The 27,806-nt window shown below is 42.6% G+C and overlaps 2 protein-coding genes across 3 annotated transcripts; both read left to right on the plus strand.

Annotated features, from left to right (window-relative positions):
* The first annotated feature begins 360 nt into the window (after positions 1-360).
* LOC113429800 (cathepsin L2-like) lies at positions 361-9,465 on the plus strand. 2 transcript variants are annotated; one of them, XM_087952094.1, is made up of 8 exons: positions 361-514; positions 2,207-2,344; positions 4,240-4,365; positions 4,963-5,121; positions 5,995-6,219; positions 6,734-6,902; positions 8,396-8,492; positions 9,225-9,465. In XM_087952094.1, the coding sequence occupies exons 2-8, from the start codon at positions 2,216-2,218 to the stop codon at positions 9,319-9,321; spliced, it is 1,002 nt and encodes a 333-aa protein (XP_087808220.1). In that variant the 5' UTR covers positions 361-514; positions 2,207-2,215; the 3' UTR covers positions 9,322-9,465. The 2 variants fall into 2 exon arrangements, with proteins under 2 accessions (XP_087808220.1, XP_087808229.1); XM_087952103.1 differs by having other exon boundaries at positions 385-514; positions 4,243-4,365.
* Positions 9,466-16,633: 7,168 nt separating this feature from the next.
* LOC113431954 (cathepsin K-like) lies at positions 16,634-27,765 on the plus strand. Its single transcript, XM_087952089.1, is given in 9 exon segments — positions 16,634-16,765; positions 16,995-17,132; positions 17,547-17,672; positions 18,619-18,777; positions 19,245-19,392; positions 19,395-19,462; positions 19,659-19,827; positions 22,532-22,640; positions 27,517-27,765. Coding segments are annotated over 8 exon segments (1,023 nt in total). The 5' UTR covers positions 16,634-16,765; positions 16,995-17,003; the 3' UTR covers positions 27,632-27,765.
* Positions 27,766-27,806: the final 41 nt, after the last annotated feature.

The raw sequence follows: 27,806 nt of genomic DNA on the forward strand, positions 1-27,806 counted from the left end.
GACTCACAATTGACATATTCCCCCACAGTTAATAATAACTGCAGTTGATTTTGAATCTCCTGCTTGTGGAGGGGGAAGGAGCAGAGTGGAGCAGTACATGCTTCTTGGAAGAATCAAGATAGACCCAGAAGCTAGATAGCAATTATCTTTTTAGGACATTAAAACTGTTGCAACCGCAGAAAACCAGGGAAGTTTCCAGAGATAGGAGATACACATCAGATCAGCAATTTGAACAGTGGGTTTTTTGCAGCTATTTTTAGCTGTAGAGGGTCTCTTTCCAACACAAGAGGCCCCTCACAAGAGAGATTGAAAAGATTGAGATTAAATTATCTTATTTAGACAAAAAACACGGCTCTCTGAAGATATCCAGAGACATGATTGGCATTCCCTTGCAGGAATCCGTTAAAGGCAGTGGGCAGTGACTTTTATTTTATACAATCTGCTTTTATATAAAAAGGGGGCTGCTGAAGTTTGAACAACTGCCTTTTCGCCTTCCGTAGGACGCCTGCTTGAGGTGAGGTCTCCGTTTTCTTGCTAACATCCTCTCTATGTCGTTCTTACAAAGCCACACTTTATTTTTCCAGCTGCCATTAGACTAGATTAGGGGTCCCTAAACTTGGCAACTTTAAGACTTGTGGACTTCAATTCCCAGAATTGTCCAGCCAGCATAGCACAAGTCTTAAAGTTGCCAAGTTTGGAGACCTTTGGATTAGATTCTCCAAATATTTCCAAGGTAACTTAACTTATCTGGTCCATGTATTTATTGGCAGCAATAGAATAGAATAGAATAGAATAGAATAGAATAGAATAGAATGGAATGGGAATGGAATGGAATGGAATGGAATGGAATGGAATTAGGAATAGGAAAAGGAAAAGGAAAAGTAGAATAGAAAATAAAATAGACTAGAACAGGAATACAATAGAACAGGAATAGAGTATAGTGGAATAGAACGTAAAAGAATGGAATAGAATGGAAAAGAATAGAATTCCTTATTGGCCAAGTGTGATTGGACACACAAGGAATTTGTCTTCGGTGCAAATGCTCTCAGTGTACATAAAAGAAAAAATACATTCGTCAAGAGTCAAGGATCATTAATAATTGTCATAGGGTACAAATAAGCAATCAAATCATATTAGGAAACAGTCAATATAAATCGTAAGGATACAAGTGACAAAGTTACAGTCATACAGTCACAAGTGGGAGGGGATGGGTGATAAGGAGTGATGAGAAGGTTAATAGTAATAGTAGTGCAGATTTTGTGAATAGTTGGACAGTGTTGAGGGAATTATTTGTTTAGCAGAGTGATGGCTCGGGGGGAAAAATGGTCGTTGTGTCTAGTTGTTCTGGTGTTCAGGGCTCTATAGCCTCGTTTTGAGGGAAGGAGTTGAAACCGTTTATGTCCAGGATGTGAGGGGTCTGTAGATATTTTCACAGCCCACTTTTTAACTCTGGCAGTATACAGGTCTACAGTATATACTATGCAATTTATATAGAATTGTTTTATTATTCAATATCAGGGATGGAGGAATCAGTAGCCCACCGGTAATTTATTTTTTAGTTTAGTTTGTCAAGCGTGTATGAGAAAACAAGTATAAGTATGAACATAACATATAAACATATAAGTATAAATGGGTCTAAGTAGATCCATAATGAATGAGTACGGATAAATGGGAACAGTAGGACAGGGATGGTAGGCATACTGGTGCACTTACGCATGGCCCGTTACAGACCTTTTAGGAATGGAGCGAGGTCCATGGTAGACAGTTTAAGGTTAACGTTTTGGGGGTTTGAGGATGTAACAACCGAGTCAGATAGTGAGTTGCAAGCATTGACCCACTCTGTTGCTGAAGTCGTATTTTCTGCAATCCAGTTTGGAGCGGTTTACCTTGAGTTTGTATCTATTTGTTTGCCCATTGTGTATTATTGTGGTTGAAGCTGAAGTACGGTAGTTGTTGACAGGTAGAACGTTGTAGCGGACAATTTTGTGTACTAAGCTTAGGTCAGACCGTAGGCGGCGTAGTTCTAAGTTGTCTAGGTCCCCAAATTTCAAGCCTGGTGTGGCATAAGGTATTCTGAGGAGGGGAAGACTCTGCTCCTGAAATACTTTTATTTCTCGTTGAAATAATCTTGCTGGCTTGCCAATTTTAGCATGCCTGCCCCGTTGATCCTGTTCTCTGAGTTCTTCGATTCTTTTTCTTCTTCTAGAAAGAGACAATGTTGTCCATCTCGGTGGTGGCCCTGGCCTGGTTGGTCTTCTTGCAAACCTTGTCCACAGCTCTGGATCCGACCCTGGAGGGAACATGGAAAGACTGGAAGGCCACTCACAATAAAGAATACGCCTTGGTGAGTTTGCTCCACTAGAAGTCAAAAGAATCAAGCTGAATAGAGTGGGAAGGGACCTTGGAGGTCTTCTAGTCCAACCCCCTGCTCAAGCAGGAGACTCCATACCATTCCAGACAAGTGGCTGTCCAGTCTCTTCTTAAAAACCTCCAGTGATGAAGCACCTACAATTTCTGAAGGCAAAGCAGTCCCACTGGTTAATTGTCCTCACTGTTAGAAAGTTTTGCCTTCATTCCAAGTTGCTCCTCTCCTTGATCCATTTCCATCTGTTGTTTCTTGTCTTGACTTCTGGTACTTTAGAAAATAAATTGACACGCCCACCCCTCTTCTTTGTGGTTACCCTTCAAATACTGGAATATTGCTCTCCTGTCTCCCCTGATCCTTCTCTTCACTAGACCAGCCAGGCCCGGTTCCTGCAACTGTTCATCATATGTTTTAGCCTCCAGTCCCCTCATCATCCTGGTTGCTCTTCTCTGCACTCATAATAGCAATAGCATTTAGACATATACCACTCCATAATGTTTTAATAGAATAACAAAATAACAGAGTTGGAGGAAACCTTAGAGATCGTCTAGTCCACCCCCCCTGCTCAAGTATTCCATTCCAGACAAATGGCTATCTAATCTCTTCTTGAAAACCTCCAGTGATGGAGCACCCACAATTTCTGGAAGTAAACCGTTGCACTGGTTAATTCTCCTCATTGTTAGATAGTTTCTCTTTAGTTCTAGGTTGCTTCTCTCCTTGGTTAGTTGCCATCCGTTGTTTCTTGTCCTGTCTTCAGGTGCTTTGGAAAATAGTGTGACCCCCCCCCTCCTGTCTGGCACGTGGCATCCTTGCAAATCACTCAGAATTGGGGATAAGGTCTGCTCAAGCAGGGGGTTGGACTAGATGACCTCCAAGGTCCCTAATAACCCTGCTATTCAGTAATTCCCAGATCAATGAACCAGTGGAAGGGTTTGATTCCAGAAGTTGTGGCTGCTTCATCACTGGAGATTCTCAAGAAAGGATTGGACAACTTATAAAGCGATAACTAAAAAGTGACTATATTATGATAAATCATTGTTATGAATCAAATAGGAGTTAATTATATGATGTATAAGGTAAAGGGGTGGTACACTCAAATTAGTTAGCAATTAAAGGGGGAATTTTTTGAATTATTAGAATTAAGACAGAACTTTTTAAATAATGAAATAAAAGTGCGATGAAATTGTAAATATGACAGATAAAAGTATAATGAATATGAAGACAGGAGAATTACTTAAATAAAAAAGAAATAAGTTAAGATATGAATAGAAAATATATAAAATCAATGTGAAGAATATAAGAATATTTGAGGAAATTTACAGAAAAATATGAAATGTAAATGATACGATACAAAATTGAGTGGGAAAGATGAATATGTAACTAAGGTTTGTATGGAAACGTAAAAACCTGGAATCACGCTGTTCACCCAAAGAGATGCTTTTGAAATATAAAAATAACAATTTATTTTTTTTACAAAAAAAAGAGAAAGGATCGGACAATCATTGGACCAGGATGGCAGAGGGTCTTCTGCTGGAGCAGGGGGTTGGACTAGAAGACCTCCAAGGTCCCTTCCAACTCTGTTCTTCTGTTATTCTCTGTGGCAGCCCCTCAAATATTGGAAGACTGCTATCATGTCTCCCCCTGGTCTTCTTCTGGCAATGTTATTTTCCACTATCTGTCTTCAGAGGGTTTGGTGAGGAATACTGTGCTGTATATTAACTGGAAATGGAAAGAGTTTTTTTGGTCCACTCCTGGACGATTAAATTCTAGCCTGGCAACCATTTTATGGAAGAAAAGGGCACTCGTTGTAGCCTTTCAAGGGCCACTTTTTTAGGCAGGTGGGACTAAGAGGTTTTCCTGGTTTGGCTTCCCAGCAGGACGAAGAATCTTTTCGAAGAGCCGTGTGGGAGGAGAATTTGCAAATGATCCAAGACCATAACAGCCAGGCTGACCGGGGAAAACACACCTACAAGCTTGGGATGAATCACTTTGGTGATTTGGTAAGTCTGGATCAAGGCTAGTTTTTATTTATTTACTAGGCAGAGATGTTTGTACGTTCAGTTTCTATAGGTGCCCATCTCAGTCAATGAACCGGAGCAGTTTTTAGTCCATTTAATTCAATTAATTTATATCCTGCCTTCCTCATTTTTTTTGGTTTTTGTTTACAAATAATTCAAGGCAGTTTCCAAGATACCTTCCTCCTCCTATTTTCCCGACAACAATCCTGTGAGGTGGATTGTGCTGAGAGAGAGAGAAAGGGACAAAGTCACCCAGCCAACTTTCGTGTCTAAGGCAGGACTAGAACTCACCTCGTGATTGTCCCAAAGTCAGCCAGCCAGCTTTCATACCTAAGGTGGGACTACAACTCACCTTCTCCTGGTGTTTGGCTCAAAGTCAGCCAGCCAGTTTTCATGCCTAAGGCGGGACTAGAACTCACAGACTCCTGGTGATTGGCCCAAAGTCACACAGCTAGCTTTCATACCTAAGATGCGACTAGAACTCACAAGTTTTCTTGCTTCTAGCCTGGCGCCTAAACTACAAGACCAAACTGGCTCCGGTAACTGATGTTTGAATTTGATACTCTTTGCAATCCTCAGACTAATGAAGAGATTAACGAGAGGCTGGATTGCTTGCTTCCTGACATGGATCTTGCTACTCTAAAGAACGTAGTCGTGTTCAAATCCTCAAAAAACCCGCAGATTCCCACTGGGGTGGACTGGCGAGCCAAAGGTGCAGTGACTGAGGTCAAAGATCAGGTGAGTGCTGAATAGCCTGGGTGGATAAAGCATAAATTGAGGAGTGATGTAGAGATGCTTTTAAGGAAAAGAAGGGTGTTGTGATTTGCCTATTTAGACCCAAGTCAGCATTTAGTGGATTCATGAAAACTTGGAGATGAAACTAAATTCTTTCCTCTCTAAACTGCACCTTGGAAGCTTCAATGACGCTGGAACTCATATAGAAAAAGAAAACTTCTCTAGCACTGATAATGTTACCTGGTTGGGTAATGTAACGTCTGCAAGAAAATGCCCAAGCTCAGAAAATAGCACTCCTCCTCCCCCTCCTCCTTCCCCCCTCCTCCTGCTCCCCCTCCCCTCCTCCTGCTCCCCCCTCCTCCTGCCCCCTCCTCCTCCCCCTCCTCCTCCTGCTCCTCCCCTCCTCCCCTCCTCCTCCCCCTCCTCCTTCCCCTCTCCTCCTCCTCCCCTCCCCTCCTCCTCCCCCCCCTCCTGCCCCTCCTCCTCCCCTCCTCCTTCCCTCCTCCTCCCCTCCTCCCCTCCCCTCCTCCTCCCCTCCCCTGCCCCTCCTCCTCCTCCTCCTCCCTCCCCTCCCCCTCCTCCCCTCCTCCTCCCTCCCCCTCCCCTCCCCTCCCCCCTCCTCCTCCTCCTCCTCTACTCCCAAACCCCACTCTAGTCTAGAACTGATGGTGTTACCTAGTTGGGTCATGAAAGGTCTGCAAAAAAATCAGTCAAGTTCAGAGAGCACCAAGGAGACTTCCTTACAACCCCGAGATGCATATATTCTCTCCCCTATCGGAACTCATATCTTGTCCAGCTGCCTACTACCAAGAACTGCAAACAAGTAACATCAAGTCGGGTTGCTCCGTACGTCATTGCAGCTTTGTTTTTGCACAGGGTTCTTGTGGCTCTTGCTGGGCCTTCAGTGCCACTGGTGCTCTGGAAGGCATGCATTTCAAGAAGACGGGGAAGCTGGTCTCGCTGAGCGAACAAAATCTGATCGACTGTTCTAAGGAGCAGGGGAGTGGTGGGTGCAATGGTGGACTTATGCCCCAAGCTTTTGAATACGTGCAGGAGACAGGAGGGATCAATTCAGAGGAAAACTACCCATATGATGGAAAGGTAATTCACTATGTCTTCCTGTGTGTGCTTCAAACTATGTCTCCTTATTTCTAGGTTGAATCTCTCCGTGTTCAGTTTCCATCCATTATTCCTTCTCTGGCCTTTGGGTGCCTTAGAAAATAGCTTGACCCCCTTCCCTCCTCTCTGGGGCAGCCCCTCAAATATTGGAAGACTGCTCTCATGTCTCCCCTGGTCCTTCTCTTTGCTAGACTAGCCAGGCCCAGTTACTGCAACCGTTCTTCATATGCCTTAGTCTCCATTCCCCTAATCATCCTGGTTGCTCTTCTCTGCACTTTTTCCTAGAGTCTCAACCTCTTTTTTTATACTGTGGTGACCAAAACTGGATGCAGGACTCCAGGTGTGGTCTTACTAAGGCTTTAAGAGAGTGGTATTAGTACCTCCCTTGATCTTGATTAGATCCCTCTGTTAATGCAAGTGGACAAGAGGACCTTCTAACTCTCTTATTCTGTATTCTCTTTGGGACTAACTCCGGTCGCTCTTTATTTTTCTGCAGGACGATTATAAATGTCGTTATGAAGCTGAGAATTCTATCACGAAGTGTTCCACAATGGGGCTCATCCTGACAGGAGATGAAAAGGCCCTCCTGGAGGCGGTGGCCACGGTTGGCCCAATTGCTGTCGGAGTGGATGCTCGGAGCTCTGAGTTTCACTTTTACAAGTCGGGTAAGGTTTCTGCAGAATAGGAAGGGGGCGGGCTCTGTTGTGGCCGGGCTGAGGAGCTGGCAGCAGAGTCGGACAGTAGTGAGGAGGTTGGGGCGGAACCTGGGCCAGTCCTGGAGGCTGAGGAAGGCTCAGACAAGGGCTCTGCGTCAGGTGCAGAGATGGGGCCAGGGCAGGCTGGCAGTCATCAGCTGCCTTCGGGCTCAGACAGCAGTGAGGCGGGGGAGCAGCAGGAGCCGTTTCCCAGCCTGCGCATGTGCCAAAAGGAAAGAACAATTACGAACTCAGGGTCGACATGGGAGTAAGGCCACAGGTGGACGGTGAATGGCCCCTCCCATAGGGATTAAAAGAGAAGCAAAAGGGGAGGGGGCTTTTGCAGGAAACAATTCCTTCGTTGCAGCAGTGTGAAGATCTGCCTGTGACTCTCTGCCAAATCCTTCCTTGTCAGCACTGCGTTTGGAAATATTTACTTGGCAGCTCTCCAGGCTAGATAAGGTCTGTGCTCCTAATTAGACCCTTGAAAGACTGTTTGCCAAGCCTTTGGCTGAATGTGAATGCAAGAAATTCACCTTCATTTAATAAAAGGGGTTTTGCCGGGACAAAGAATTGGCTTAATGCTTTTTGGGGAAGCCGAGGTCAGAACATTTGAACTTTGAAGGTTCCTTTGAATGTTCCTTTATCCAACACCATAGATGGGCAATCTTCAACTTGTGTATGAGGGTGAATATTATTAGCCCAGGTAGGAAGACATACTTTCCTTGAAAAATATCTGAAGAGCTTTAGGTAAAAGCCTCTTCAGGAGTGCCTGTTTTACATGAGAGGTGCTCCCATTAAAAAGAGTAAATTCTATGGTGGTGACATTCCTGGCTGTCCTTTTTGGAAATCCAGATGATCTCTCAAAGAAGCATGGATGTTTCATTTAACCAAATGTTCCAATGCTGAGCCACGGCGGTACAGTGGTGATAATGCAGTACTGCAGGCTATTTCTGCTGACTGCCAGCTGACTGCAGTTTGGCCAGTTCAAATCTCACCAGGCTCAAGGTTGACTCAGCCTTTTGTCCTTCTCAGTTGAGTGATTTGAGGACCCAAAATTGTTGGGGGCAATAGGCTGACTCTGTAAGGGGCTGTAAAAGCACTATGAAGCAGTATATAAGTCTGAGTGCTATTGCTATTTGAGGGGCTCAAGCTGTTTTCCAAAGCACCTGAAGGCCAGACAAAGAATAATGGATGGAAACTGAGCAAGGAGAGATTCTACCTAGAAATAAGGAGGAATTTCCTGACCATGAGGACAATCCACCCATGGAACAGAAATTGCCTTCGGAAATTGTGGGAGCTTCATCACTGGAGGCTTTCGAGAAGAGACTGGTCTGCCCTCTGTCAGATAATGGTGTAGCGTCTCCTGCTTGGGCAGGGGGTTGGATTAGAACTAGATGACCTACAAGGTCCCTTCCCACTCTGTTAATCTGTTAAATGTTTTCTTGTTCCTCTTTCTCTAGGTATCTTTAAAAATCCCTGGGTTGGAGACTCACGCTTAACTCATGCCATGCTAGTGGTTGGTTATAACAGCACCAAGCATTGGATTGTGAAGAACAGGTCAGTGAAGGGAAGGGGACGCTGGCAGGGGAGGTCACTAGAGGGGAGCTTCTACTATTGCAGATTGTCTCAACCTTAGCTGCTTGAAGATGCAGGGACTGCAACCCCCAGAGTTCCCCAGTCGGCATGATTCCCTATACCAGCACTCCCCAACAATTCTAGCTCCATGGACCAGCAGCAGCAACGGGGGTGGAGTGGGTGGGGCGAATGGTTTCATATGTGCGGTCTAGTTCCCGCACATGCGCAAATGAACCTTTACCTATTCGCCCACCGCTTGTGCGGCCCAATTTCCAATGGGCCACGGCAGTGGTGGGATTCAAAAATGTTTACTACCGGTTCTGCGGGCATTGCTTGATGGGTGTGGCATGGCTTGGTGGGTGTGGCTTGGTGGGCATGCAGGGGAAGGATCCTGTGCAAAATCCCCATTCCCTCCTCACCCCCACTAACCTGCTTTCCAGCTCTGTTCTCCTGTGCAGGGCAACCAAAGGAGACCCAGCCAATCAGCTGGGACTCAATGGGAGGCGGAGAATAGATGGGGGCGGGGCCAGTCAGAGGCGGGATTTGCCGGTTTCCGAACTACTCAAAATTTCCACTATCAGTTCTCCAGAACTGGTCAGAACCCACTGAATACCACCTCTGGGCCACAGACCGGTTCCAGTCCACGGCCTGGAGGTTGGGGACCCCTGCCGTACACATTTTTGAAATAAATGTCTTGCATGCGTTTCTTCACAGTTGGTCTCATGTTTGGGGAGACGACGGATACATGCTCTTGGAACAAGGATCAAATCAATTAGGCATTGCCAACAAGGCTTGCTACCCCATTCCCTAACCAGCCAAGTGGACCATTTGAGAAGCGGGACGAAAAATTCCCCCAGGAATAATCTGCAGTTTCTGAAGCTTCTGGAGAACCAGAATATATACATACATACATACGCTAAAATCAATAAATGCTTTGACGCAATGCTTCCTATGATCCAATCTGGCACCTGACTGTTTTATGATGTGTCTGAGTTTGAATGCACACCACGGTATTATCAATGCTGGCACCTCTTCTCATGGAATTCAGAATGTCTGAGACATCTAGTCTTTTAACAAGCACCTAAAAATGGAAAGATCTAACAATTCACTGTATGGCTTTAAAGGTATAAGGTAAAAGTAAAGGTTCCCCTCACACATAACGTGCTAGTCGTTTCCAGCTCCAGGGGGTGGTGCTCATCTCCGTTACAAAGCCGAAGAGCCAGCGCTGTCCAAAGACGTCTCTGTGGTCATGTGGCTGGCATGACTAAACGCCAAAGGCGCATGGAACGCTGTTCCCTTCCCACCAAAGGGGTCCCAATTTTTCTACATGCGTTTTTATGTGCTTTCAAACCGCTAGATTGGCAGAAGCTGGGACAAGTAATGGGAGCTCACTCCGTGACGTGGTGCTGGGGATTTGAACCGCCAATCTTTCTGATTGACAAGCTCTCCTGGTTTCTGCTTTCCTGGTGGGCGGAGCTGACGTCGCGACAATACGGCATGCAATCTCGGAGGTCTGAGATTGCAGCCGATATCTTTGCCTCTGGACGGTCCCAACGGACCTAAACCGTCCAGAGTCCACAGGTCTTAAAGTTGCTACAGTTAGATATCCTTTGTGTAGAGGTTTCATACAAATCCAGTTTCAGATAACTTCTAACAAGCCAGTTGTTAAGAGACTTCTGATTCTCATTTGTCATCTGCAAAAGCTACCTGTAACATACAAGTATCAACCTCTGCGTCCAGATACCGTTTTCATCCTGTGTGATGGCATATGTGTCCCTGTGGCACATATCAGACAGGATAGGATTTGTAGAGCCCTTGATGGTTGGTTATTTTCTTGTGGACATTACCTTACCCAACTGCAGTAAGTAACATCATCAGTGCTAGTCTGATTTGGATATGATTTCTAATTTCTCAACTCAAATAAGCCTATTGGTTTATGGGACACATTAGCTATAAGCTATTATAAACTACAGAAATTGAATTCAGCCAAGATGCTAAGCCAAAAACATCCAACTTCTTCCAACTTCCAAGGATCTCTCTCTCTCTCCCTCTCTCCTCCCTCCCTCCCCTGTGTGTGTGTGCGTGCATGCGTGCGTGCATGCGTGCAGCATGCCCAATACCGTTTTTTGTAACGCTTCCAGAACCACCACTCTGTCCCCCAATAAAATACACCCCTTTTGCATAAATAGTTCAGTCTGCCAGTTCCGGAACGGTTTAAACTGATCGCCCCTCTCGGTTTCCGGCCACCCTTTTTCTACCCAGCTCAAGACTCGTGCCAGTTTCCTGTCTTTGATAGTCTCTCTGGCAATGTCCGACGCGGTCATTGGTGGGTTGGGCAGTGTCTCTATTTGCAGGGTGGCTGTGGTGGGTGCCGGGTTGTCTTCCAGGTCCGGCAGGGGGGCGCGGCTTAGTGCGTCTGCGTGGGAGATGCTTTTCCCGGGGCGGTGTATTAATTGATAGCTGTAGGCGGCAAGGAACTCGGACCACCTCGTTATCCATGGTGACAAGATGTTAGGGGTGGCCTTGTTCCCTGCCAGGATCCCCAGGAGCGGTTTGTGGTCAGTGATAAGTGAAAAGTTCCTACCGTATAGGTACTCGTGGAACCACTTCACGCCGGTGATCGTTGCTAGCGCTTCTTTGTCGAGCTGGCTATAGTTCCTTTCTGCCTTGGACAGTGTCTTGGAGAAGTATGCAATGGGTGCTTCTCTCCCGACCGGCAGAGTGTGGCTCAGTATGGCTCTGACACCGAATGGTGAGGCGTCGCAGGTCACCGTCAGTGGTAGGGTTTCACTATACTGAATGAGGACTGATTCTGATGTGAGGAAGTCTTTTATTTTCTGGAACGCGGTTTCTTCCCACTTTCCCCAGGACCAGGTGGCTGTCTTGTCCAGTAGCCTATGAAGTGGTTCCGCCGTTGTTGCTTTCTGGGGCAGAAAAACATTGTAAAAGTTAATCAGTCCTAGGAAAGCCTGTAACTCCGCTTTATTTTGTGGTCTGGGGGCTTCCTCGATAGCTTTAATTTTTTTCTCTGTTGGGTGGATTCCGTTTTTGTCGACCAGGTACCCCAGGAACTCTACTTTTTCAGTGCATAGTTGGCACTTTTCCTTTTTTACTTTGAGTCCTGCGTCTTTGAATTTTTTTAGGACTTCCCTTAGGCGGCTCCCCAATTGGCTTTTGTTTTTCGCTGACACCAACACATCATCGAAGTACGGCACCACCCCTTTTATTCCCTGCAATAGCCATTCCATTAGACTCTGGAACATCCCTAGTGCCACGCTGACTCCAAATTGGAATCTCTTGCAGCGAAACGCTCCCCGGTGGGTCACGATGGTTTGCGCCTCTGCAGTCTCGGTGTCAACTGGCAGCTGCTGGTATGCCTGCGCCGGGTCGGCAGCTCGCAACCAATGACGGCTCTATGAATCTGACCCAGCACACACTATTCTGTTATGTGTATTTGTTTGTTAGGGACATTGGTATTGGTATAAATGTGGCCTATTTCCCCATGGCATGTCAGAATTCCAATTTTCTTTGTAAAAAGTTTTCTATTTTTATATTACAAAAACATCTCTTTTAGTGAACAGCATGATTCCAGGTTTTCAGATTTCCATACAATCATGACTTTGGTTACATATTAATCTTTCAAATTTGATTTCATATCATCATTACATTTCATATTTTCTGTAATTTTTTTCAAATATTCTTGTATTCTTCAAACTTATTTTATATATTTTCTCTTCATAGCTTCAGGTTTTCTTTACTTTAAATAATTCTCATAGCTTCATATTCATTGTACTTTATGTTTTGTCTGTCACATTTGCCATTTCATCGCATACTTTTATTTCATTATTCCAAAAGTTCCATCTTAATTCTAATAATTCAAAAAAATTCCCCTTTAATTACTAATTTGAGTGTACCGCCCCTTTTTCTTATACATCATTTAGTTAACCCCTCTTTAATTCACAATAGGGATTTATCACTTTTTAATTATTATGTTAAAAGTTAATAACAATAGTCTCTGAACAACTACATAACACATATGCATTTTAGGCAAGATTCCGCATGGTATTTTCCCTTTCAATTACATTTTAAGTCATTTCAAATAAACCAATCTATTCAGTTAATCACAAAAAACTGATGTTAATCTTCTCACAATGAAAAAAGCAGGAAAACAGATAAACTACCTTTGAGCATATCTGAAAGAAGAGCTACCTGTTCAAGAGAGATTGAACGATGGAAAGGTTTACTTAATTAATTACTAGCTGATAATCCTGCATTGCCCCAGTATTTATTTATCCCAATCCTATACTAGAAAATCCTGTAGTCAAGGCTCACGCTGTTGTACTGTCGTGCAGTGTCGCAATTCTTCTATTCCTCGACAAGAGGAAGCCCTGTGAAGCCGTCACCATGGCAGAAGTCATATTAAGGCACGCGCGCACACACACCGTGGGGTGTTAGGGGAGTCTTACCCCCACAGTATTTGTTTCCAGAGGGTAAGTCATCTGTGTACCAAGTTTGGTTGAAATTGCTTAAGGCGTTCCAGAGTTATGCTGGAACATACATACATACAGCCTTTTATAAAAAATATAATAATAAGAAAGAAGATAGAATAATAATAATAATAATAATAATAATAATAATAATAATAATAAGAAGAAGAAGAAGAAGAAGAAGAAGAAAGAAGAAAGAAGAAAAGAAGAAAGAAGAAAGAAGATGGAAGAAGATAGATAGATAGATTTTGCCCAGAGCCCCTCTCTGAGGGAAATGGGAGGTTAAAAAATATGAAATAAAAATAATTTATTAAATTTATATAAAGTTGAAGGTAGAGACTTAAATGTTGGAGGAAGATCAAAGAAAACATGAAGAGGTGCTTCATATCGAAGCACAATTGCTGTTACAATTACAAGTCACTCCTAAATGCTCTCTCTCTCACATATAGTTTAGGGAAGACTCCCTAAGAAGACTCATTGAAGATGTTACCTAGTTGGGTAACGTCTGCAAGAAAACAACCAAACTTAGGGTACCAAAATCTTCACAAAACCCCTATAGTATTCTCAACAATTTTGAAAGGGTAGCAAATAAATGGAAAGCTCAAGATGATGCATTGGCAATTGACTCCTATACAAGAAGAGTTAAGAGAAATGTATACAGAATTTCCAGAAATTTATAAAGAATTTCAAGAGTCTGGGCCGACTCTTGGAGATGTTCAAACCAGCAGTTTATGGGCTATTTAAAATGTGTCTTTTTTTTAAGCACAGATTTTAAACCTTTGCAAGGCATGACAATTGTTAACTGAACTTGATTTGTATGTCAATTATTAAAGAAACTGATAGACACTGTGAAGATACATTCCCAAAGAAGTGTGTAGAATTGATAGGATTTTATCGGCATGCTCATGTGATCAAAATCCAGAAGTTTGGCAACTGGCTCATATTAATGACCATTGCTGTGTCCCAGGGTCATGTGATCACCTTTTATGACCTTCTGACAAGCAAAGTCAGAATCGAGAAGTCAGATTCACTTAACAACGTGTTACTAACTTATCAACTGCAGTGATTCACTTAACAACTGTAGTTAGAAAAGTCGTAAAATGGGGCAAAACTAACTTAACAAATGTCTCACTTAACAACAGAAATTTTGGGCTCAACTGTGGAAATAAGTCGGTGACTACCTGCATAAAGAATCATATGTCTTCATGAGGCTGAAAGGCAACTCAAGCAAGTGGATGGAAAGTAACTATTATTTTATTTAGAGAATTATACCGCTAATCCATTTTTGAAAAGCCACAATGGTGGAGTCCATCTACATCTTAAAACCCAAATTAAAGGATGCCTGCAGGCAAGCAGAACTAGTGTTAACATCCAGATAGGCAGCGATTCACACAAACAGTCCAGCAAAAACAGTCAAGGCACTACCAAAGAGAAAACCAATACTGGCAGAGCAAATGACTATATATTAACAGGGAGAAAATCCCACATTCACCAACAGGGATGATGTTCCCTAGTCAGGTAAAAAAACATTTCCTCGAGAAGTAAATGACACCCCAACAAAGGAGCTATCAACTCAGACGAAGAAGCTGACAGTAAACAACAGCCTAATTAATGAACTACCATGAAGAAAACAACACTGCCACCAACACTAACAGGGCAAGCACTTGTATATAAACAGAGAGCAATCTGCAATCTTCTTTCTAATATTGATGATGTTATCTAGTTGGGTTATGAAATGTCTGCAAGAAAACAACCAAGCTCAGAGAAGAGCGAGGGTCCCACAACCCAATCTTCAGCTACAGTTACAACTATTTTCTTCCACTGACAGCCCAAAGAGGGACACTGAAAAGGAATCAGATACCAGCTGTTGTGACAATTGTGACTACTTAATTGCTATCCATTGTCAATTGCAAGTTTTTAATCTCTTTCTTACCACATGCCATCTTTTAGTTAAGCCTAAGTATCAGCTGAGAAGCACAAGGCCAACGGTTTGCCTGCGGACACACGTATCATCACCAACAATACGGTAATTAAAAGATTAGAATAGCAGTAACAGCATAACCGATTTGAAAGGGACCTTGGAGGTCTTCTAGTCCAACCCTCTGCTCAAGCAGGAGACCCTGACCATTCCAGACAAATGGTTGTCCAATCTCCTCGGTTGAAAACTTCCATAATCACTGAAGGCTTCAAGCCCTTTCACAGGTTGATTACTCTCACTGATGAGAAATTTCTCCTTAGGTCTAAGTTGATTCCCTTTTTATAAGTTTCCAGCCGTTACTCCTTGTCTTGCCCTCTGATGCTTTGGAGAATAGATTGTCCCCCTCTTCTCTGTGACAGCCCCTCAAATATTGGAAGACTGCATTGATGTCACCCCCTAGTTCTTCTCTTTGTTAGACTAGACATATGAGGTTCCTGCAACTATATGGCTCATCCAGTCTAAATTAAGCCAAAAAGAAAATATGTCCAGATTTTGCCATACAAATACATTAGACAAAAGGCTGTGCCAAAAAGCACCTTTTCAGGACGCTGACATTCAAGAACGCAAGACAGTTTAGCGTTTATTGCCAAACTTTTACAGATAGTCCTCGACTTACAACAGTTTGCTCAGGGACCGTTCAAAGTTGTAACAACACTGCAAAAAGTGAGTTATGACCATTTTTCCCACTTATGACAATTTCAGATCCCCATGGTCACATGATTTACATTTGGACGCTTGAAATCTGACTCACGTTTATGACAGTTGCAATGTCTCGGGGACATGTGATCAAAATTCATTGGCAACTGGTTCATATTTATGACCGTTCCAAGGTCACGCAATCCCTTTTTGCGACCTTCTGACAAGCAAAGTCAATGGGGAATCCAGATTCACTTAACAACTGCAGTGTTTCACTTAACAAATGTGACAAGAAAAGTCGTAAAATTGGGCAAAACTCACTTAATAAATTTCTCAGCAACATAAATTTTGGGCTCAATTATGGTCGTAAGTTGAGGAGTATCTATATTAGGTGTGTCTGAATTGCATGTAGAACCCATGTCTACAAAACAAATATCAAATCATAACTATTTTAGTGAGAGCATTAATAAACAGTTCTCAAGGTTGAAGAAACCAATGTGGCGTTTGCCCAAATAAAGATGGACTCACAATTAGCATCTTCCCCCACAATTAGTAATAAATGTAGTTAATTTTATTTATTTATTTGTTGAGCATATATTAGATAACAGGTATAAGTATAAAGATGATCATTAGTACATGAAATGGATACGAATAAAAGGGAACATTAGGACAGGGACGGTAGGCACGTAGGTGCCCTTATGCACACTTTGAATCTCCTGCGTGGGGGAAGGAGCATGGTGGAGCTCATGCGCGAAGAATCAAGATAGACAGAGGAGCTAGATAGAAATCAAACATGAAATTTATCTTCATAGGACATTAAAACGGCTGCAACCACACAAAGTCAGTTAAATTTTCCAGAGGTAGGAGATACAAATCAAATCAGCAGTTTGATCAGTGGCTTTTTTGCAGCTATTTTGCGTTATAGGATTACCTTCTCCCCCAAATAAAATCTCCAAGAATGAGAGGGTTAAAAGAACATTATCTTACTGAATTGAAAAAACATTGCTTTCCAAGGATATCCAGAGATATTCAATTTCCTTGTAAAATGTCAATTAAAGGCAGTGGGAGGTGGCAGTGATATGTTCGCTTATAAAAGGGGCTGCTGAGTTTTGTTTAACAGCTGCCTCTTTGCCTTCCGTAAAAACCTGTTTGAGGTGAGGTTCCAGCTGGTTACCCTTCCCTCAAACTTTCCAGTGATTTCCATGCCATTTGATTTATGCATTTATTAACAGTAATTGAATAGTTTTAATCCTCTATTTTTTAGCACTGTAAGTCAGCCTTTGGAACCTGCAGTCAACCAGATGTTTCTGGCCTGTAACTCTTATTCACGCTGCCACATTGACCCTGCTGAGTTCTTCAATTCTCTTCTTTTACTTCTCCTAGAGAAAGACAATGTTGTCCATCTCGGTGGTGGCTCTGATCTGGTTGGTCTCCTTGAGGACCTTGGCTACAGCTTTGGATCCAACCCTGGAGGGGACATGGAGAGACTGGAAGGCCACTCACAGTAAAGAATACGTTCAGGTGAGTTTGCTCCAGTGATACTCAAATGAAATTGCTATATTCCGGTTTAACAGTTCCGATACACTAGGGGCTGAGTTGGCTGTCACTCCTGATGTTCTCAGAGCCTTCTGCAGGTTGTGCCCTACAGGAACAAAAATCCTACTTTCATTTCAAGTGTTCTAGTTTCGTACCTTGATTGCAACTTAGAATAGCAATCTTGATAAACTTACTTTCTGCTATCCGTCTTCAGACATGTTTTGCAAGATATAATGTCCTGTGTACGAAATGAAAATGGAAGGAGTTTTGTCCATTCCTGGGTGATTGAATTCTAGTCTGAGAAAGCTTTGATGGAAGAGAAGAATATGAGTTCTAGATCTTGTAGGTGCCTGTTTGGGGAGATGGGACTAAGGGATCTTCCTGATCTTGGCTTCCTAGGAGGAGGAAGAATCCTTTCGAAGAGCTGTGTGGGAGGAGAATTTGAAGATGATTCAAGACCATAACAAGCAGGCTGACCTGGGGAAATACACCTACTGGCTTGGCATGAACCACTTTGGTGATTTGGTAAGCCTGGAACTAACTAACTGACTTACTGACTGACTCTCTGTCTATCTATCTCGTATTTCTTTAGTCACCCAACTCTTATTGATGAGGCATAGACATCTCTTTTCCTAGAAGTTCCAGATGCCGAATCTAGTATCTCCACTTCCCATATGAAAAACCTCAGGAGAGAGATTGGGGTGCTTGTTCTTTCTCAGCCCAAAGGCACCCAGTGAGCTTCCATGACTGAAGTGATGATGAACTTGTCTCTTTCCAGTCCATGGCTTTTACAATCGTACTATAAGGCAGAACTTGAATCCAATAACAACGTTATATTGATAGAATAGAATAGAATTCTGTATTGGCCAAGTGTGATTGGACACACAAGGAATTTGTATTTGGTGCATATGCTCTCAGTGTACATAAAGGAAAAACAATACATTCATCAAGTATCAGTATATATATATATATCAGTGTTGTATTGGTGACTGCATGATTCCAATTCTGCCACCTGCCTCTCTCATTTATGTCATATTGCAGCTTCCAAATGCCAAGGGCACATCAAGCAGACCCAGCCAAAGGTTTGAGTATGGAGTGCTAATATTCCAGCACATACAAACAGATAATTTTAAACAATGGATGGGTTTAGCCATCTCCATGAATTCATCTTTAGCATCTCTCCCAGTCTATTATCCAGAATGGGAATGTTAGAATTTTATCTGCCAGGCATTTGAGCTGATTCCTAGAGGCTGAGGAATTCTGGGAACTGATGTCTTGACATCTTAAGAGTTGCCAAGATTGAGAAATGCTGCAATTATACAAACTTCCCTAAGACAACCAGGTTGGTGACAAGGGCATAGGTTTCTTCATAACATATATTCTTTGCATTTGATCATGGGATAAAACTTATTAAGGGGAAAGATGAGAAGTGGAAATGGAGATCGGTTGAGATTGTTCTTCTCCTCCTCAGACCAATGAAGAGCTTCAGAAGAGGCTGCATTGCCTGCTCTCTGGCTCTGAGAATGTAACTAAAGGCAACGGGATCACATTCAAATCCTCGGAGGATCCAGATATTCCTGACCAGGTGGACTGGAGAATCAAAGGTGCTGTCACCATAGTCAAGGATCAGGTGGGTTGTGGTGGATGGTTCTGGGTATTTATGTAGAGGTATTTTTAAGGAAGAGTGTTATGATCAGCCCATTGGGCTGCAAGTCAGAATTTGACAGATTCACAAAGACTTGCAGATAAAGCTAATTTCTTTTCACTCTTAACTTCATCCCCAAAACTTTAATTCTGTCTGAACTAATTTTGGCCCAGCTGCTTACTGCCAAGTACTGAGAGCAAGTAACTTGTTAAAGGAATAGAAATTGAGAACATTTAATCAGTGGAGTGGCTTCCTCCAGAGGTTGTATGTATTGTATCACTGGAAGTTTTAAAGAAGAGATTGGATAGCCATTTGTCCGCAATGGTATAGGATCTCAAGTAGAGGCCTGGACTTGAAGACCTCTGAGTTCCCTTCCAACTCTCTTATTCTGTATTCTGAGTTTTCAGATGCTCAGTGAATCACTCCACCTTTTTTTTTTTTATTAAACCCAGGGTGATTGTGGCTCTTGCTGGGCCTTCAGTGCCACTGGTGCTTTGGAAGGCATGCATTTCAAGAAGACGGGGAAGCTGGTCTCACTGAGTGAACAAAATCTTCTGGACTGTTCTGAGGAGAATTATGGGTGTAGCGGTGGATTTATGCGCTAGCTTTTGACACTGTGCGGAAGGAAGGTGGGATCAATTCAGAGAAAAGCTACCCTTATGACAGACAGGTAATAAATAGTTGAATCTGTGTATCTCCCGGTCCATTCCTTCTGCATGCTTCAAGCTGAATTGTTCTGCTCTATGTCTCTAGCTGATAACGCCTCCAGCAATAGGATGGAAAAGGCTTGAGTCATGGGTGGAGACAATTACTATTAAAGCCCATCAACCACAACATTTTCTTAGGATCACTGTTTTCTTCTGCAGAAAGGGGAGACTTGCCGCTATGATCCCGAGGAATCTATCACCAGATGTAATTCATACGGAAAGATCATGGAGGGGGATGAAAAAGGACTTCAGGAGGCTGTGGCCAAAATTGGTCCAGTTTCTGTTGGAATAGATGCTGGGAATAGCAAGTTCCGCTTCTATAAGTCAGGTACGTTTCCCGAGAGCTCTCACAGTTGACCTTGTGGTTCTTGCTATCTCCTTTGTCAACTAATCTTCAACACTGATGAGGCTATACTGCATCTAAGTATTAAGGGGTTATGTTGTTGTTTTCAAAATGGTGAGAACAAGGAGAGCTTTTCATTTATTTCAGGTCAGCTTATGGAGCTTTTTCTGTTAGGTTTGCTGATTTGTTTTGAAGACTTTGCTTTGATAGGTTAACATGGTGGCACAATGATTGGAATGCAGGCTGACTCTGGCGACTGCCAGAAGATTGATTCTCACTGGAATCAAAGTTGACTCAGCCTTCCATCCTTCTGAGTCGGTAAAATGAGGACCCAGATTGTTGGGGGAAATAAGCTGACTCGGTAAAGCACTTAGAAGGGCTGTAAACACTGTGAAGCAGACAAAACAGGAAAGGGGAGCGGAGATAAAGAGTCCAGTTTCCAAGGTATGCCAGAGTGGGAGGCCAGCGAACCAGAGAGCTTCTTCCCCGTCTTCCCAGGAGAATGGGACTTCTTGCGACCAGGCCCTGAGCTCCCTTGCAGTTTGTTCTGCTGCTGGAGGATGGGCTGCAACTGTTCTACCTTATCCCAAGCCAGCTCCTTGCATCATCTCCAGGTGCTGGTACCTGGCCTTGCACTCCTGCATGTCTTCCCTCTCCTTGGAAACCTATGCTTATAGTCCTCAGTAAGGTTCATCTGCTGAGGGGTCTTCGTTAGATCCAGGCTGAACTGAGCCAGGTTTTGCACTTTTCTCTGGCGGCTGCTTAGGCCACCTGCTTCCAGTTGGGGCCTAAGCATCCCAGGTGGCAGGCAAGGAGGTCTGGGTTGGGGCATCTCAGCCAGCTGAGCCTCCATGTGACAGCACCTTGGCCGTTGCCACAAGTCATGTCCCCTAGCCACTTCCAGCTGCCAGTATTTGGGCAGATCATATCCTAGTCCTCCATGGGATTTTAAATATGCCTTCGTGGTCTCTGAGGTCCGAAGGTTGGTGAACCTGAGCCAAAGCCTGTGGGCAAACTATAATGGTGGCTAGGGGCAATGTTGCTCAGAACAGATTTCCTGACAATAAGAACAGTTCATCAGTGGAACAGCTTCAGAAGTTGTGGGTGCTCCAACACTGGAGGTTTTCAAGAAGAGATTGGACAGTTGTTTGACCAGTATGATGTTGGCTCTCCTGCTTGAGCAGAGGTTGGACTAGAAGATCTCCCAGGTGCCTTCCGTTTCTGTTATTCTGTCTCCTTTAACATCAGTGGCTGACATGCCTATATAGGACTGTGCACCTTTGGTCCCCTTGAGTTAATAGAAAACAGAATAATACAGTCGGAAGGGACCTTGGAGGTCTTCTAGTCCAACCCCCTGCTCAAGCAGGAGACCATTTTTGACAAATGGTTATCCAATCCCTTCTTAAAGGCCTCCAGTGTTGAACCACACACAACTTTTAAAAGCAAGTTTTTCCATTGATTGATTATTCTTACTCTCAGGTTGATTTAATAAAGCTAGTTTGACTGGGGTCCCTTCAGACGGTTGGATAAATTTTTAAGGTTCTTCTTTGAAATACAAAAGAGGTGACTGGGGGCTTCAGAAAAATCTCTATTTGCTCAGGCCACTGAGATCTCAACCAGAGGTTGACATGTTTCCTCCTGGCTTCAAATGTATATATTGAACATAGGACGGCTAAGTTTATAACTAAGACACTGGTCCTATGAACCCAATACATTGAACAATTGGGGCAACATGCAAGGGGGATACATTTAATGATTGTCTCTTTGTATTTACACATTTTTATCTCACAAATGAAGGCGAATACACGTATCCCAGGATAACGCTGCTGGATTCAATCTGGGTCGGTCACCATGACCAGAGATTCTCATCTTCCAAGACTCATGCTGGAGAGGAGTTCCCTGAAGATGGGCTCCAGTGCGAGTCCAAAAGCCTGGAAGACAAAACTTCTGGTCCCGGTGACCAATCCAGATTGGATCCTGCAACACTTGTATCTTATCGCTTTATTTCCCCCTATCAACTATGTAATTTGTTTTATTTTATTGATAAGATTGCAAGACTAATCAATCAACTACTAGTACGTAGAAGTAAAGCTCAGAATTTTCCTTGAGCTACACCACAAGTACATAAACCCTTCTCAATGGATAAGAGGAGAATGTTTGTAGGGTTGAAATGAGGGGGCTTTGGTGCCGAGTTTGGTTGTTTTCTTGCAGACGTTTCATCAGGGGAGATGTTACCTAGTTGGGTTATGAAATGTCTGCTAGAAAACAACCAAGCTCAGAAAGCACCAAGGACCCTTTCTCAATATATCTTATTTTCAGAGTGACTTTCTTCTCCAGCACAGGATAAAATATGTAGTTAAACGGACAAAAAAAGAAAACCTAAAAGACACCAATGAAAAATAAGAAATCTGATTAACATAGTCCTGGGGGGAGGGGGGGGAGGGAGAGAGAGAGAGAAGGGGGGGGGGGGCTTTCTTGGGCCCCGCCTCGGAGCTTCCTGTTCCTGCGTAAGACCAGGTATTCTGATTGGTTGTCAGACTCCTATGGGACCATACAGAGGTAACTTGTAGGTTGTCTTGAGTCTCAGTCTTGGTTGAATCTTGCTGGGTGATGATATAATGAAGAGGGTTAACTGGCTGCCAGCAAGGATGGGTTATTCACTAGGTCATTTCTTATTCTCTTTATCCAGGAATATATAAAGAACACTATGATGGAGAAAAGCACTTAAATCATGGTGTGCTGGTTGTGGGTTATAACAATTCCAGCAAGGGCAATGGCTATTGGATTGTAAAGAACAGGTGAGTAAACAGACATAATCTGCAGAAGTGTAAGAAATGGGAATTTTACTTACTGTATAACTTAATTGTTTTTCCCATGGGATTTTCGCCACAGAACAATTTTATTTTACTTTATTTTATTTATTATTTGTTTTTATCTATTTGATTTGTCAATCGCTTACAAGATAATCGGTATAAGTATAAACATAAGTAAAAATACAGGAAATAGGTACGAATAAATGGGGACAATAGGACAGGGACGGTAGGCACGATGGTTCACTTATGCACGCCCCTTACAGACCTCTTAGGAATGGGGTGAAGTCAATTGTGGATAGTTTGAGGTTAAAGGAGTGGGGGTTTAGAGGATGTAACAACAGAGCCAGGTAATGCATTTCAGCATTGACCACTCTGTTGCTGAAGTCGTACTTTCTGCAATCGAGTTTGAAGTGGTTTACATTGAGTTTGTATCTGTTGTGTGCTCTTGTATTGTTGTGGTTGAAGCTGAAGTAGTCATTGACTGGTAGGACATTGTAGCAGGTAATTTTGTGTGCTATGCTTAATTCTAACCATAGGCGGTGTAATTCAAGGTTGTCCAAGCCCAAAATCTCAAGCCTGGCGATATAGGGTATTCTGTTGCGAGCAGAGGAGTGTAGAACTCTTCTTGTGAAATACTTCTGGACTGCTTGATTGTATTAATGTCCGATATGCAGTGTGGATTTCAGACTGATGAGCTGTATTCGAGTATTGGTCTTGCAAAAGTTTTGTATGCTCTAGTTAGCAATTTGATATTTCTGGAGGAGAAGTTTGGTAAGATTAGATTTACAACTCTTAATGCCTTTTTGGCAATGCTGTTACAGTGAGCTCTGGTGCTTAGGTCATTTCATATGAGAACTCCAAGGTCCTTGACAGAGTGAGGATCATCAATGAGGTCATATCCACCTAGTTTGTATTTGGTGTACTGATTCTTTTTACCAATGTGTAGGACAGAGCATTTGTTGGTTGAGATTTGGAGTTGCCAGATGTTTGACCATTCTGATACATAATCAAGGTCGCTTTGAAGGATAGTAGCATTGTCGGTGGTGTTGAATAGTTTTACATCATCCGCAAAGAGGACACAGTTGCTTATAAGGTGATCGCAAAGGTCATTTATATAGAGTATAAAGAGGGTGGGTTCTAGAACGCTGCCTTGTGGGACACTGCTGTTAACTGGAGCAGGGTTGATATAGCACTCCCTATTTTTACTATTTGTTGCCTGTTTGACAGGAACACAGTAATCCACTTATGAAGGGATCCAGAAATGCTGTAAGAGTTTAGTTTTAACAGTATTTTGTCATGGACCACTGAATCAAAGGCTTTGCAGAAGTCTATGTAAATTACATCTATAGCTTTACCCTGGACAAGTAGAGTAGTCCATATGTTTTTGCAGTAGGAGTCGAAGATTGCAGGACAATTTTTTCCTGAAACCAAATAGATTTTTGGAGAGTAGGTTGTTTGACTCTAAGTGGAGAGTGATGAATTGGTTAATGATTGATTCCATGACTTTGCACGTGACACAACACAGTGAGATTGGTCAGGAGTTTTCAACCAGGCTGGGGTCACCTTTTTTGAAGATAGGGATGACCGTAGCTAAGGACCATAGGTTTGGTAAGGAGTTGGTTCTGAATGATATCTCATATATAATGCTTAGGGTTCCGCTATGGCAGAGGGGAGCTTTTTTTTAAGAAGTATTAACGTAATCCATCAGGCCAATAGATAGGGATGGTTTTAGGTTACGTAATGCCTTATCTACATTATCTTCTGTAAAGTCAATATGTAGTAGGTCATTACAGTTAGTTGTAGTACAACTAGGAAATGTGGGGCATGAACCATTGCTTTTTACAAAGACTGGACTAAAGAATGTGTTGAAGAGATTGGCCTTAACAGCTTCATCATTGCAGTCTTTCCCATTTGGTCCTTTTAGGGGTGGGATGGTTCTTGAGTCTTTAAGTTTAGTGTTAACAAAATTGTAGAAGGCGCAGGTGGATTTTCTATGTAGGTGGTTTTCCTCTTGCTTGCAGTGGTAATTTGTGCGTTCTGCCTTTATCTGTCAGCATAGGGTGTTGTATTGCTTTTTAAAGTTTGCTACGTAGCTAGTTTTGTTTTTACACCATAGTGATCTCTTTTTTTATTGAAGTTTCCTTATTGTTATGGGTAATTTGTTTTTGTTTTTAATTTGGGGGGGTTACTAATGGTATATATAGTTTAATGACTCTTTCAACTTCAAACAAGAATGCATTATAATGGTCTTCTGTAATATTACAGCTAGAGAACAGAATGTGCCAATCTAGAGATGATAGGTCAGCATCTATGAGATCATAGTTGGCTTTTTCATCATTATGATCCTCTTTGTGAGGGCGTAAATTGAGACAAAAGTTGATCATACTGTGGTCACTGTTTGAAAAGGGTTCTTGTATTTGTATGCTATATATTGAGTTTCAGCTGTTGCAGAAGATAAGGTCGAGGCAGTTATTGAGTCTAGTGTTGTTAGTTACTAATTGATGCAGTCCCAGTGTAGTAACAGCATTGTACAGGGTTGCATGTATGGGTTCGGATGTACATTCATTTAGGGTCCAATTTATAAGAGGTAGATTGAGGTCACCAAGAAAAATAAGAGGGCGAGGGCAAGAGGCAGCCCACGTTAGCAGTCAAGTTAGCTTGTTTGCATGAACTATGTCATAATCAGAGGCTCTATAGTATAGTAAGAAGCGGATTGAGGTATTTAAGGACAGTTCACAAACGATGGTCTCTGGAAGAGCAGTTCCTGTGTAATTTGAATCTTTTTTAGATTTAGGGATTTTTTTGTAGATGATAGCAACTCCACTTCCTCTACGGATTTCGTGATCTGACCAATAAATGTGATATTTGCTGTTTGTGGTAATAGAGTCTGGAAAAGATGCATTAACCATGTCTCATAGACAAATATAATGTCAAATGTGGTCGTACCTAATAAGATGAGGAATTCAAGCATTTTGTTTGCGAGGCTTCTTGCACTGAGTAGTTTGCATTTTAGATAGGTAGTAGTGGGTCTGGAGAAAGTAAGGGGCATGCATGCCTAATGTTGGATGTTGGGGTGATGGTTATTGGGATGTATGTTGAAGGTCTTGCTTTTGATATATTCTGTGTGATAGTCAATGTATAGGTTAGTATTTGCTTGTTCATGGAGTCTTTTGGGCTCAGAGCGTAGTTCACGGGATCGTACACATTGCTGTAAGGTTAGGTCAGGGCGAGAACGGAGTTTCTTATGGTTGGTGTTGCTTTTGGCAAGTGAATTTATAGTGTAAATGAATTTATGTTTGCTTGATTCATTTTTGCAAATGACCCTGCAGAAGCGTGGGGCCACTGAGCCGTCACTGTTTTTGAACTCTGGGCCGATGCGGGAAATGTCAAGTATTTCATCAGGGGAGATGGTTGATGTTTGGTAGTCACTGATGATGTTGCGGATAATTGTGATGTTATCATTGTCATTGTTGTCCTCTAGACCAAATATGATGGCATTTGGACGCTTCCATTCGTGCTTGATAGCTTCTTTGATGAGGATTGAGATATAATTATTTGTTGGATTTGTTTATTTATTAAATTTATTGGCCACCGACCAGGTAACTCTGGGCACCGACAGGATAACTCTGGCCAGCTTACCATGTTAAAATTTTGCCTTTCCCAAGAATGTCCTTTAGCTGGGTTGCAATTCAATGTTCCTGAAGTACTTGAAGATGGTGGGTGTTGTTGTCCAACTCATACCAAGGATGTTAGCTGAGAAAGGTGATCTCCAAGTAGCATCACCTGAAAATAGAATGGGAAGCTCTTTCTTACCTGGAGTAAGTGGATATTTGCACTCTGTGCCTTAGCTTTCTGTAAAGATGGACAAGGCACCCACAATATTCTCAAGAGTGTATCTGCCTTATAACCCCTATCTTCTCTTACTATTCCATGTGAAGATATTATGTTGCGCTGTGGGAAATTGCAAATGAATTCTCATTGGGGCCAAACATGTATCCAAGTTACCTGGAAAGTCCTTCTGAATTTTAGCTTGTGTTGTCTTCCTTGCCCAATGCTCCTTTTCTGGTCCTGTCTTCTGGGGCAATATGGAATAAGGCCATTCCCTCTTCCATGTTACAACCCCCTTCAGATGTCCGTCCCACTCAGCTGTCCTTTCTGCAGGAAATGTATTTGTTTAGCACATTTAGCACATGGCATATAATACACGGGCTTGCAATTTATATTAACATTTTACCTAGATTTAAAAAAAAAAACATATAAAATGTCAATGCTAAAAAATTCTATATTCAAATACCAATGTCTAAGCCAAATAACCTTTAAAGCCCAGCATCATTGATATAAAAGAAAACTAAAACCAAATATTAGAGCAGTATATGCCTTCAGTTTACAGTTGGTCATGATGTGATATAAACCCATAGTCACACTGAGGGGAGGATACTATGCCCCATTTATGCAGTGAGACCCAGCAGATGCTGTGTGAGGTCTGCAGGATGAACATACCCAGATCTTCTTTTGCTTTAGTTTCTGGAAGTCAGGTTGTATATCCTCTGTGAAGCCATGGACCAGGAAGTTAGTCTAATGTTGCCATATAGCTCCTCTTTTAAAGATGGCTGCCTCCTGTTAACACATGGCAAAAAGCCTCCTTTTGCATCATGATTTTGGAGATGGCGAAACTTCAGCTAGAATCATGAATGATCCCCTGTGCTGCAGGATTGCAGAGAATGGACAGAATGAATGAGCTGGAAGGGATCTTGGAGGTCTTCTAGTCCAGCCCACTGCTCAAGCAGGAGAACCTATACTATTTCAAATAAGTGACTGTCTAGAACTCTAGATTAAATGTTCTGTATTCTTACCTTCACAGCTGGTCCAATCTTTGGGGTGAGAAAGGTTACATGCGCCTAGCCAAAGGATCAAATGAATGCAACATCGCCGATGACGCCGTCTTTCCTCTCCCAGATCCAAAGAAGGGAATGTAATATCTTCTTTCAGCATAAGGATTATTTGAAATGCCGAGCTAATAGTTACCAATGAATGACCTGCTGCTTCTGAAGCTTCTGGAAGAAAAAAAAAATGCTAATAAATGCTTTGGGGCAATGCTACTCAGATCTTACCTAGCACACTCTGTTCTATTATGCACATGTGTTTGTTAGA

The sequence above is a fragment of the Notechis scutatus genome, chromosome 1, assembly GCF_049901735.1.
Source record: "Notechis scutatus isolate UNSWTSFEM ecotype Mainland chromosome 1, rNotScu1.2, whole genome shotgun sequence".
Taxonomy (NCBI): domain Eukaryota; kingdom Metazoa; phylum Chordata; class Lepidosauria; order Squamata; family Elapidae; genus Notechis; species Notechis scutatus.